Source organism: Sitophilus oryzae, unplaced genomic scaffold (genome assembly GCF_002938485.1).
Source record: "Sitophilus oryzae breed Bouriz unplaced genomic scaffold, Soryzae_2.0 scaffold_551_pilon_pilon, whole genome shotgun sequence".
NCBI classification, from domain to species: Eukaryota; Metazoa; Arthropoda; class Insecta; order Coleoptera; family Curculionidae; genus Sitophilus; species Sitophilus oryzae.
The window spans coordinates 1,649,283-1,662,225 of NW_022147142.1; the positions used below are offsets into that span (position 1 = coordinate 1,649,283).

Here is a 12,943-nt window from a genome sequence, read left to right on the forward strand (position 1 = left end):
GTTAGGAGCGATAATTGCGTCGGCCAAAACAAAAACAAAATGTTGCTGTTTTTGTGGATTTACTTGGTTACGAAAGGATAATTTCAAGAAATAAATCAGAAGTTTTTAGTGTCAGGGCATTCTTTTTTAAGTTGCGATAGAGATTTCGCGCATATAGAGAAGAGAAAGAGAGTCGAAAAGTGCGAGGGTGGCCTTTTGATTTAGTAAGATTGATAGCAACTGCAACTCCAAACAATCCCTTTACGGTAACTCTTATGCAGGCTGAGGATTTCTTGGAAGTTAGGTTACAAATATTCAAAAGTTCACTTGTACAAAATTTCACCCTCTTAGGGGATGAATTCGTTTCTAAGCACTTAATTTCATCACTTAAGGGCACAATATCCTACGCAAATTTTCATACATACACATAAAAAAGATTTTTTCTGAACATTCACCTCTCATCTCACACCATTAAAAGGCGAATTTCTAAAAATCGATCTTTAGTGCTCAATTACGTTACCTAAGAAACTTCTACGCAAAATTTCATACTTCTAAAACCCATTTTAACAAATTTTTGAGACAACTGTCACCCCTTATTTAAAATCGCTTCTAAGTACAGTTGACTCCCGATTATCCGAATAAAATAAGGGTTATCCGAATCTCCTGATTATCCGAAACGACCTGTAAAAACTTCGGATATGTAGTAAAAAGCTATCTGCTGATCAAACGGTTGTTGAAGGTTTTAAGACAACATTTAAGAAAATTATCGAAGAAAATTCCTATAGTCCCGATCAGCTCTATAATTGCAACGAAACCGGACTTTATTATAAAATGGTCCCTTCTAAAACCTTAGCAAGTAAAAATGAAACTTCTGCTTCTGGGTACAAAAAAGTAAGGTCATAAATTGCGGCTAATGCGTGTAGGAAAATCTGCAACACCAAGAGCTTTTAAACATTTATTATCGACATCAAAAAAGTTCGTGGATGAACTCAGAGCTATTTAGAACCTGGTTTTTCGACGAATTCGTCCCGGAAATTTCCAAATTTCTAATTTGCCAGTAAAAGCCTTATTAGTAGTCGATAACGCACCTTCTCACCTGTCTGAAAACGTGCTTATATCTGGGGATATTAAAGTCCTATTTTTACCTCCCCCCCCTCTCCCCCCTTCAAGTAGAAGAAGGCCAGCAACAATAGTTAGACCATTGACGTCATCGGACATAGTGGAAAAATGTGATATCTTACTAGATAAAAGTTGGCTAGACTACAGCTAAAGCTAGACAGTCAACTAAAAAATGCCGAGGAAGAAAATAAACTTATAATTAAGGAACGTCAATTGAAGATTCAAATTCTAGAGATAGAGTTGGCGAACAAAAAAATTATGTCAAAAATATAATACAATTATTATTTTTTGTGGTGCTTGGAATTGGCTATATTTTGGTTTCAAAGTTTATATAGATATATAAATTGAATACTTTTTATTTTTATATAAGGTAAGGTGGGGTAAGTGTGTATTGGGGGTAAGTGTGTAATAACGAAATAATTTCTACATCGAGTTCGTCAAAACGTTACCATCTGTGGAACATCAAAGATTACTGACACATAAAATTACACTAGGCTTACTAAGGATCTTCAATGTCAATGCCAAAACCTATCATTAACCAACGCGCCGTCGTGATGAGAGCAGAGAATTTGCACCTGTTCTTTGACATCATGGATTCATCGGTGTCTACAGTCAATTTTTTGTATAGTTTTTGAGTTTGAACCAAGTAAAGCTAGGTTGACACGGATAGTGAAGCACGCTCGTGGCTCACACTTCTTCAGCTATGGGACAACGAATTCCGAAGAAACACTTTAGCAAACTAATTGGTAAAGTTTGGTTTGAAACCAGCCCCGACATAATAGCGAATGGTTTTAGAAAAGAGGGTATATTCCCTTTTAATAGTAAAGTTATCTCTGATGAAAAATATGATCTGCTAGCGTTGAAGCGCTGGGAATCCAGTCAAAATATTCCCAACAGAAATTTAAATGAGCCTGAAAATAACATGTCTGAACCGTCAAACGTTGATGAAAATCGGCATGCTTCCTCTTCAGAAATTGTGAATCAAAGCAAAACTTCATTTGAGGAACTACTGCTAGATAAGGTGAAGCAGCATAAAGGTACAGAAGCGAAGAAACCAAAAAGGAGAGTTGCTAGTGGTGCGGAAATAATAACGGCTCCGGAAGCACTCGAACGTTTGAAGGAAAGAGATAATGAAAAGTTATCCAAAAAAAGAAAGCGATATGGAGTAAGAGAAGAGTCGGATTTATCATCAGAAGAAGAAGTTCTATATGAGGATAGTGACGATATTGATGAGGAATTAAGGAGAGTGCAAGAAGAAAGGGAATATATGGAAAGGTTAAATAAAATTGTGGACTCAAAAACTGATGATTGGGTACTGGTGGTTTGTGCAGGGAAAAAAACTATTAAACATTATATCGGTCAAATAGTTGCTATTAACAAAGAAGATGAAGTCAAAAATCGGTAGAATTTTCCAAGCTGCATTGGGGCAATTGATGGTAAACATATTAGCATTCAGGTATGTGTTTAGATATTTTAAAATAGACTATTGATTGTCATACACTTTACCACCATCAAACTACGGAAGTGCATTTTTTAATAGTAAAGGCTCCCACTCAATTGTTTTAATGGCTGTGGTGGACTCCCAGCACCAATTTGTTTTAGTGGACATAGGTGGACAGGAAAGACAAAGCGATGGTGGAATATTCCGAAACTCCCTAGTAGGATGTAAAATGATTAATAAATCATTGGATATTTCACCACCAAGATCAATATTTGAGGGCAGGCAGCCATTGCCATATGAGATTGTTGGAGATGAAGCCTTCCCATTATTAAAAAACTTGATGAGACCATATCCTGGCAAAACAGAAGACATATAATATATAATTATAGGCAGCTAGAGGAATAAGTGAGAATACATTTGGACTTTGCGTGTTAAGGTATATTCTAACATCTTATAATTGAAAAAGTAAACAACACTGAAAATATTATCAAGGCGACAGTATGTTTGAATAACTCTAACTCTATTATAAAATATGATAAGAAGTTATATATCACTACAAACCAAAGATATAAAAGGTTTATTCCAGGTATATGGAGGGAAAACCACTGTCAAATTAGAGATGACAATTACCATTTGCAAAGGGCAAAGGAAATTAGGGAGGAATTATGTACATATTTAAATAAAAAAGGTACTGTGGAATGTGCAAATATGGCATGAAAAGAGAAAGAATATATCTTTACATTGTCAAATTTTGGCCTTTAGACACAGTTAACACGATAAACATCATGTGTATTAGAATTAATACACAAAAAGTTATTTAGATAAACCCGCGTGTATTTGTTTGATACACGGTAATTGGTTCCGTTCAGTCGATTAATCTGAAAACAGTTATAGTGCATTTATATGGGCCAGTAAATACCTTAAGGCTGTGGCCACACATTTTTTTCCCTAGTTTGGCGAAAAATTAAGCGTCAGTTTGATTAAATACAGGAAGAATCTTAGAAACCGAAAACTACTATACCAGTGTTAGTTTGGCTCATCAACTAAATGATAGTGAGATTCATTTGATTGGAACACTGCGTAAAAATAGAAAATACAACCCTAAACTCGTTTTTGATAAAAAAAAAATAAATCGCGGAGAAATGATATTTCAAGAAAGCAATACAAAAGTTATTGTTGGTAAATGGGTGGATAAACGAGACGTTGTCTTTCTAACAACTAAATCTTGTCCAAATGACTGAAGTCCAAACCAGATCTGGGTTAAAAAATAAACCTTGTACTATAATTGAATACAACTCTGTTAAGTCCTATATTGATGTCTCAGATCAAGTATCTTCATATAGTAATCAAGTTAGACGTTCCATAAAATGGTATTGGAAGGTGGCTATAGAGATTTTAGCAAGTACCAGCGTTGTCAATGCATTACAACTTTTTAATAAGGCCTTAAACAGAAAAATGGATGTGACAACTTTTCGGGAGAGCCTTGTTGAAAGTTTGTGCAAAGACGAGGAAAACCATCCAATTCAACCAGCCTACACTCACAAATTAGAAGAATAAGACAAGAGAGGGCGATGTGTAACTTATTATATCCACTATTTAGAAAGATACGGGAGGGCGCATGCTTCTAAGCATTCAAAACAGTGTAACACGAGATGCTCAGCGTGTGTTGACAAGAAGCTTTTATGTCTAAATTGTTTTTTTTAAATACATAATGTAACTCTGAAATAATTCCATTTATCTATATATTATTATTATCTCGTTTTTGTATTTGTTTACATAAACAAACTGTTTTTAAATATGTATTGATTTTAATACACACAGGTTAAAATAAACGATATTAGTAAATTTTAACATCCGTGCACTGCGTACTTAATTAAAATGTAGTAATTTTATTAAAAAAATAAAAATGGTGAAATATATCTCGATAGAAAACATAATTATTTTTAACAGATACAAGGACAGATACTGTTAACTGGAGCACAGTGGTCTGATTATTGTGTGTACTTAAGACCAATCATGAAATAATGCTAATTAATATAAAATTTGATGCCGATGTTTGTCAAGAAATGTATGAAAAATCAACAAATTTGTATAATATATATTGAGACTTTTGATAAAAATTTTATTTTATATAGTATATTTTATTTACTTTTACAACTACATCCATGTTTATGGAATCCTAACGACAAGAATAAAGTGCGACGAAATAAAGTGCATAAAAAATTAGATGCCTTTCCAAAAATAGCTGAAGAAATGGGGATTGGCCATCAACGAATTAAAAAGAAAAGGAAAGAAAATCTCTTCCAAACGTGTCGTAACTATAGAAAAGTATTGAAGAAAAGTTGAAGCGATATAGCATGAAAAGAGAAAGAATATATCTTTACATCGTCAAATTTTGGCGCCTTATGTAAAAGACAGAAGGCTATAGATGAAGACTTTTTTAAGAAAATATGGGAAAAGAATTTCTATCATCTAAAAGCCATTCAAACATGGAAAAAAAGAAGAGGAAAATGCAAAACATTTGTATACAGAGAAGCCCAACCATAAGGTCTACACATGTGGATTTCTAATACCATCCGTATGCACCACATTTAGGCATAAGTTCTAATGGTGTAATACTGATAAGTCCTACAAATGTAGGGCTTGTTGAATTTAAATGCCTTTATAGTGATAAAGTTGATAATTTAAATGGCTTATTTAAAATGAAGTCATTTTATTTAAAAAAAATGAAATGGTGAAATATATCTCAATAGAAAACATAATTATTTTTAACCGATAGAAGGACAGATGCTGTTAATTGGAGCACAGTGATGTGATTTTTGTGTGTATTTAAGACAAATCATGCTAGTTAATATAAAATTTGATGCCGATTTTTGCCAAGAAATGTATGAAAAATCAACAAATTTCTATAATATATATTGAGATTTTTGATAAAATATTTAATTTTATATAGTATATACCGTACGATCGAGAAAAAACGGCGTCAGCGATGGCTATGGAATGAAGATCGCTGTCATTTTATATGTAAATTTATATGGGAAATGTCATCGATGTTCATTTCCCAGCCAACTGGACGCCATTTTTTTTCGATCAAACGGTATTATTTACTTTTATCATAGCATAAATACAACTACATCCATGTTTATGTAACCCTAACGACAGGAATAAAGTGCGACGAAATAAAGTGCATGATGCATTTGCAAAAATAGCTGAAGAAATGGGCATTGACCATCAACGAATAAAAAAAAAAGGAAAGAACATTTCTTCTAAACCTATCGTAGCTATCGGAGAAAAGTATTATTTATACAAAAATCAATATATCAAACCAATATGGTACCCATACTTTTAGATGCTTTTCTACGTGGAATATACACGCCGAAAGGAACACTCGACACACTGGTAAGACACACAATTATTAAAAGATTTATTTTTTGTTAACTGTTAATTACCTATCGCTTCAACCATGATATAAAATTTTGTCCTCTTATGTAAAATTTGATGCCGATTTTAGTCAAGAAATGTATGAAAAATCAACAAATTTATATAATATATATTGAGATTTTTCATAAAATATTTTAGTATATTTTATAGTATATATTGTATAGTGTATAGTATATTTTATTTACTTTTATCATAGCATAAATACAACTACATCCATGTTTATGGAATCCTAACGACAAAAATAAAGTGCGACGAAATAAAGTGCATAAAAAACTAGATGCCTTTACAAAAATAGCTGAAGAAATGGGGATTGACCATCAACGAATTAAAAAGAAAAGGAAAGAAAATCTCTTCCAAACGTATCGTAACTATCCGAGAAAAGTATTATGTACACAAAAATCCGGAGCAGGTGCAACGAGATATATAAACCAACATGGCACCCATATTTTTAGATGATTTTAAAGTGGAATATACACGCCGAAAGGAACACTAGATACACTGTACACACAATTATTAAGTAATTAAAAGATTTATTTTTTGTTAACTGTTAATTACCTATCGCTTTAACCATGATATATTCGAAATATTTATTGGAGTCGTTCAAGCAAGAGGTTTTCATGTCAATTCAAATGCTCGAGAGTTTAAATACCGCCTAAGCTTACATTTTAGGCAGAAACAAAGGGTCATTTTCGGATGCCGGAAATATTGAACTAGACGAGGCAAATGATTTAGATGTTCATAAAGAGGGCCAAACCAAACCAACCACAAGTGAACCATTTTCATGAATTTTTCTTTGACGAAGCTATACAACCGGAAAGGCGCACTCGGGTAAAGAGAGATATAACCAAATATGGCATGAAAAGAGAAAGATTATATCTTTACAACGTCAAATGTTGTCCTCTAATGTAAAAGACAGAAGGCTATCAGTAGATAAAGATTTTTTTGAAATATGGGAAAAGAATTTCATCTAAAAGCCATTCAACATGGAAAAAAAGAAGAGGAAAATGCAAAACGTTTGTATACAGAGAAGCCCAACCATAAGGTCCACACGTGTGGATTAGTAATACATCCGTATGCACTACATTTAGGCATAAGTTCTAATGGTGTAATAATGATAAGTCCTAGAAATGTAGGGCTTGTTGAATTTAAATGCCTTTATAGTGATAAGGTTGATCATTTAAATGACTTATTTAAGATGAAGTCATTTTATTTAAAAAAAAATGAAATGGTGAAATATATCTCAATAGAAAACATAATTATTTTTAACCGATAGAAGGACAGATGCTGTTAACTGGAGCACAGTGGTGTGATTTTTGTGTGTATTTAAGACAAATCATGAAATAATGCTAGTTAATATATAATTTGATGCCGATTTTTGTCAAGAAATGTATGAAAAATCAACAAATTTATATAATATATATTGAGATTTTTGATAAAATATTTTATTTTATATAGTATATTTTATTTACTTTTATCATAGCATAAATACAACTACATCTATGTTTCTGGGATCCTAACGACAAGAATAAAGTGCGACGAAATAAAGTGCATAAAAAACTAGATTTCTTTACAAAAATTGCTGAAGAAATGGGGATTGACCATCAACGAATTAAAAAGAAAAGGAATGAAAATCTCTTTAAAACGTATCGTAACTATCGGAGAAAAGTATTATGTATACAAAAATCCGGAGTAGGTTCGACGAGATATATAAACCAACATGGCACTCATACTTTTAGATGCTTTTCTAAGTGGAATATACACGCCGAGAGGAACACTCGATACACTGGTAAGACACAATTATTAAATAAATAAAAGATTTATTTTTTGTTAACGGTTAATTACCTATCGCTTCAACCATGATATATTCGAAATGTTTATTGGAGTCGTTCAAGCAAGAGGTCTTCACGTCAATTCAGATGCTCGAGAGTTTAAATACCGCTTAAGCTTACATTTTAGGCAGAAACAAAGGGTCATTTTCGGATACCGGAACTGGCTCAATATGAAACAAATGATTTCGATGTTCATAAAGAGGGCCAAACCAAACCATAGCTATACAAGTGAACCATTTCATGATTTTTTTTTGACGAAGCTATACAACTGGAAAGGCGCACTCGGGTAAAGGGAGATATAACCAAATATGGCATGAAAGGAGAAAGAATATATCTTTACATCGTCAAATTTTGGCCTCTTATGTAAAAAACAGAAGGCTATAGATGAAGACTTGTTTAAGAAAATATGGGAAAAGAATTTCTATCATCTAAAAGCCATTCAATATGAAAAAAAAAGATGAGGAAAATGCAAAACATTTGTATACAGAGAAGCCCAACCATAAGATCTACACATGTGGACTAGTAATACATCCGTATGCACCACATTTAGGCATAAGTTCTAATGGTGTAATACTGATAAGTCCTACAAATGTAGGGCTTGTTGAATTTAAATGCCTTTATAGTGATAAGGTTGATAATTTAAATGGCTTATTTAAAATGAAGTCATTTTATTTAAAAAAATGAAATATATAATTATTTTTAACCGATAGAAGGATAGATGCTGTTAAGTGAAGCACAGTGGTGTGATTTTTGTGTGTATTTAAGACAAATCATGAAATAATGCTAGTTAATATATAATTTGATGCCGATTTTTGTCAAGAAATGTATGAAAAATCAACAAATTTATATAATATATATTGAGATTTTTGATAAAATATTTTATTTTATATAGTATATTTTATTTACTTTTATCATAGCATAAATACAATTACATCCATGTTTATGCTATCCTAACGACAAGAATAAAGTGTGACGAAATAAAGTGCATGATACCTTTAGAAAAATAGCTGAAGAAATGGGGACCATCAACGAATTGAAAAAAAGGAAAGAAAATCTCTTCCAAACGTATCGTAACTATCGGAGAAAAGTATTATGTACACAAAAATCCGGAGCAGGTTCGACGAGATATATATATATAAACCAACATGGCACCCATACTGTTAGATGCTTTTCTAAGTGGAATATACACGCCGAAAGGAACACTCCACACACTTTTTATATGTTCACACGGTGTATTCAAACCCAACGTGAAATAAATATTACAGCCGCCATAATAATTCTTAATTGTTCCCACATTTTTAACTGCGAATCTACACGATAATGGCTTTCAAATTTGACGGGAAATTGAATATATCCCAAAGTGGTGAACTGATACAAAGAAAAAACAATTGTAAAAAGCGGAAGTTAATTAGTGTCTGGGTTTTTAGCCCCGGCCCCGGCGTCAGCCGCTTAAGCAGGCAACAGCGATCGTTGCAACAAAATGCATTTCACACGGCTTGATTTCCTGAACGCACACCGTAGGTAGTTATGAATCGAGCGGATATAAAACTCGTAACTGCGAGAAAAGTTTGTTGCACCACGGCTGGCTGGCTCCTTCTAGCGGCTCGACATTAAACAGACACTTCTGTAAGGTGTAGTAAATAAACAGGGTGTTTCTACTAACAAATCAACTCATCCTTTGCTTTTACACACAATTATTAAGTAATTAAAAGATTTATTTTTTGTTAAATGTTAATTACCTATCGCTTCAACCATGATTTATTCGATATGTTTATTAGAATCCTTCAAGCAAGAGGTCTTCATATCAATCCAGATGCTCTAGAGTATAAATACCGCTTAAGCTTACATTTTAGGCAGACACAAAGGGTCATTTTCGGATACCGGAAATATTGAACTAGATGAGACAAATGATTTAGAGGATCATAAAGAGGGCCAAACCAAACCAACCGCAAGTGAACCATTTTCATGATTTTTTTTTGACGAATTGACATTGGAAAGGCGCACTCGGGTAAAGGGATATATAATCAAATATGGCATGAAAAGAGAATATCTTTACATCGTCAAATTTTGACCTCTTATGTAAAAGACAGAAGGCTATAGATGAAGTTTTTTTTAAGAAAATATGGGAAAAGAATTTCTATCATCTAAAAGCCGTTCAACATGGAAAAAAAGAAGAGGAAAATGCAAAACATTTGTATACGGAGAAGCCCAAAATCTAGTTTTAGGTTTTTTATAAGGTCTACACATGTGGATTTGTAATACATCCGTATGCACTACATTTAGGCATAAGTTCTAATGGTGTAATACTGATAAGCCCTACAAATGTAGGGCTTGTTGAGTTTAAATGCCTTGATAGTGATTAGGTTGATAATTTAAATGGCTTAGAAGTCATTTTATTTAAAAAAAATGAAATGGTGAAATATATCTCAATAGAAAACATAATTATTTTTAACCGATAGAAGGACAGATGCTGTTAACTGGACCACAGTGGTGTGCTTTTTGTGGGTATTTAACCCAGATAGGCCTACCGTCCGTTTAAACATACACTTTACAAACTCTTGTAAAATAAAGATTCGGATAAACTTTGGTAGATGGCGCCACCAAGACAATAACCTGTTGATGTTTCTTCAGTAGATTTCCAATAAGTGGTTATTAGGGCGTGTTTTGAGCGCCAGAAATAATTTGTGAAATTTAGTGACTTCCAAGAGTAAAAAACATGGATAATTGGAGGTAAGAATTTTAGAAATATTATAATAATGAATTATTGTACATACATACATTTACATTAGTTTGGAAGTATAGTTTTATATTTAGGATAATTTAACCCAATAATTTTATTTTCTCATTGGTAAAATAACTTCAAAGTGTGGTGTTGGTTTAAACATGCGGTAGCATAAAGAGGTAATATAATGGAAAATATTTTTTTTCGCAACCACTAGGTTTATAATCGTCCAAAAATTCGAAAAAATTGCGCCGTGTGTGTATGCCTGTGCGGGTATGCATGTATGTGCGTGTATGTACATAATGTATGTGTCTCTATGTATGTGTGTGTGTTCCTCTTTTCTCCTATACCGTTCGGCCGATTTCGAACAAAATCGGTATGTAGGACTCTCTGTAAATATCTCTTATATATTTTTTAATATTTTTCTCTAAACTTAAATTTAAGGCAACGAAGAAAAAAATAAAAAATAGATTTTCTCAAAAACGGCTCTTTTGATTGCAGGAAGTGGAAGAAGCCGCTAAAACTGCATGAGATAGAAGAGATTCAAAATTTGAGTGATGAGACAGAAATACCTGACGGAATTGTTCTTTTTCCGCCAGATGGATGGAACACCGATGAGGATTCTGGCGACGAAAATACCGTTAGCTTAGATAACCTTCCTGGGAGCCAGCTAATGGCTGATGCTGAATTAATTTTTGATCGTCAGTCCCCTGATGGCAGGGAATGTGAAGGCGATAAAAACAGAGATGATATTCCATCAACATCTGTTAAACGTTTAAAAATGACTGAAGATGCTGATTCTCTTAGCAATCCTACAGGGGTGTTTGAGGATAATCATTATGATTCCGAGGATGAACTTCCCTTGGCAACATATTTACCTACCAATCAGCAACAGGCATTGCCAAACAAGAAGAGGAAAACACCTTTATATTCTTGGAAAAAAGAAGATATAAAACCTGACTTTTCAGACTGGAAAGAATATTATACAACCAAAATACGCAACGGCGGGAATATGGATCATATGGTTTTTCGAAGATGTCTTGCTGCTGCATTGCTGGAAACTTTTAAGAAAACAACAAAACGTGGTCCATCGAAGAAAAGTAAGCCATCCGAATCAAGATACGACAGGCTTGACCATCTGGTTATCTATCAAGAGAAGCAGACCAGGTGTGCCGTGTGCCACAAACAGGCAGCATTCCGTTTTGAAAAGTGCGATGTGGCGCTTCATCCAAAAACCTGTTTCCGAAGTTATCACACTAAACAATAAAAGTCTATTACAATTTCGTTTTACTTTTATGTTGTCATTTCAATGAAAAATCAAATTGTAGGTATATCCACATTTGGTTAAGTTGTAAAAGTAGTCCTAGTTCCTACCGTCCGTTTAAACATACACCTACTATCTCCAAATCTTTTATTTAAAATAAAAATATTTATAAGAAAAAAATGTTTCAAATAGCTTATCTAAACCGTCACTAAATTTTTATAAGGAAAAATAAAAATAAATGTTTCAGTAATATCTGGGTTAAGACAAATCATGAAATAATGCTAGTTGATATATAATTTGATAAGTTCTAGTTCTGTTTCTGCTGGAGGTATAGAAAATAATGGTCCAAATGACGATTTTGTAGACATCGATTTACCTGATGATGCCGATCAAGCTGGCATGACAAGAGCAGACTCCAATGACGAAGAATGGACCGATACAGAAGAACAGCCAACAGAGTTTCCATTTACTGGCATGAAAGATGTCAATGAACTGCCGCCGGATCCATGTCCAATTGATTACTTTATGTTATTTTTTGACAAGGATATTTTGGAGAAAATTACGAAAGAAACTAATAGAAGGACCAACACAGTATTTACTTCTAAAAAAACAAGGTCAGTTTCAAATGATTTTAAAAAACCTTAGATTTGTAAATCATGCTAATATGGACGAGAACGACAAGTTATTCAAAATTCGGCTTATTTTAGAAAAAATACTGCAAAATTGTAAAGAAGTCTTCAGCCCTGGACAACACTTGTCAGTTGTTGAAGCTATGATTGGTTGGAAAGGTCGATTATCATTTCGGCAATTTTTATCAAATAAATACCATAAATATGGCATAAAATTGTACGAGCTAACAACGGATGATGGCTTTGTTCTAAACATTATTGTTTACACGGGAATCAGTTGCCGAAAATTCCACGCATTCTGAAAGTGTAGTAAAAGAACTGATGACAGATTATTTAGAAAAGGGTCTGTGTGACCCTTTTCAAGGTCAAGGTACACTGTATGTGTACCTTAACAATTTTTACACCAGTGTCTCGTTGGCTGAAATTTTACATAAAAGAAAAACGGCCATGGTAGGAACCTTGCGGGAAAATAGAAAAGGAAATCATATGAGAACTACGAAAGCCAAGCTAAAGAAGGGC

At 33.3% G+C, this 12,943-nt stretch overlaps 1 protein-coding gene across 1 annotated transcript; it reads left to right on the plus strand.

Annotated features, from left to right (window-relative positions):
- Positions 1-10,236: 10,236 nt before the first annotated feature.
- On the plus strand, positions 10,237-12,052 carry LOC115887080 (piggyBac transposable element-derived protein 3-like). Its single transcript, XM_030906401.1, has 2 exons — positions 10,237-10,539; positions 11,033-12,052. Exons 1-2 carry the CDS (start codon positions 10,526-10,528, stop codon positions 11,796-11,798), a joined length of 780 nt encoding a protein of 259 aa, XP_030762261.1. The 5' UTR covers positions 10,237-10,525; the 3' UTR covers positions 11,799-12,052.
- The last annotated feature ends 891 nt before the right edge of the window (positions 12,053-12,943 follow it).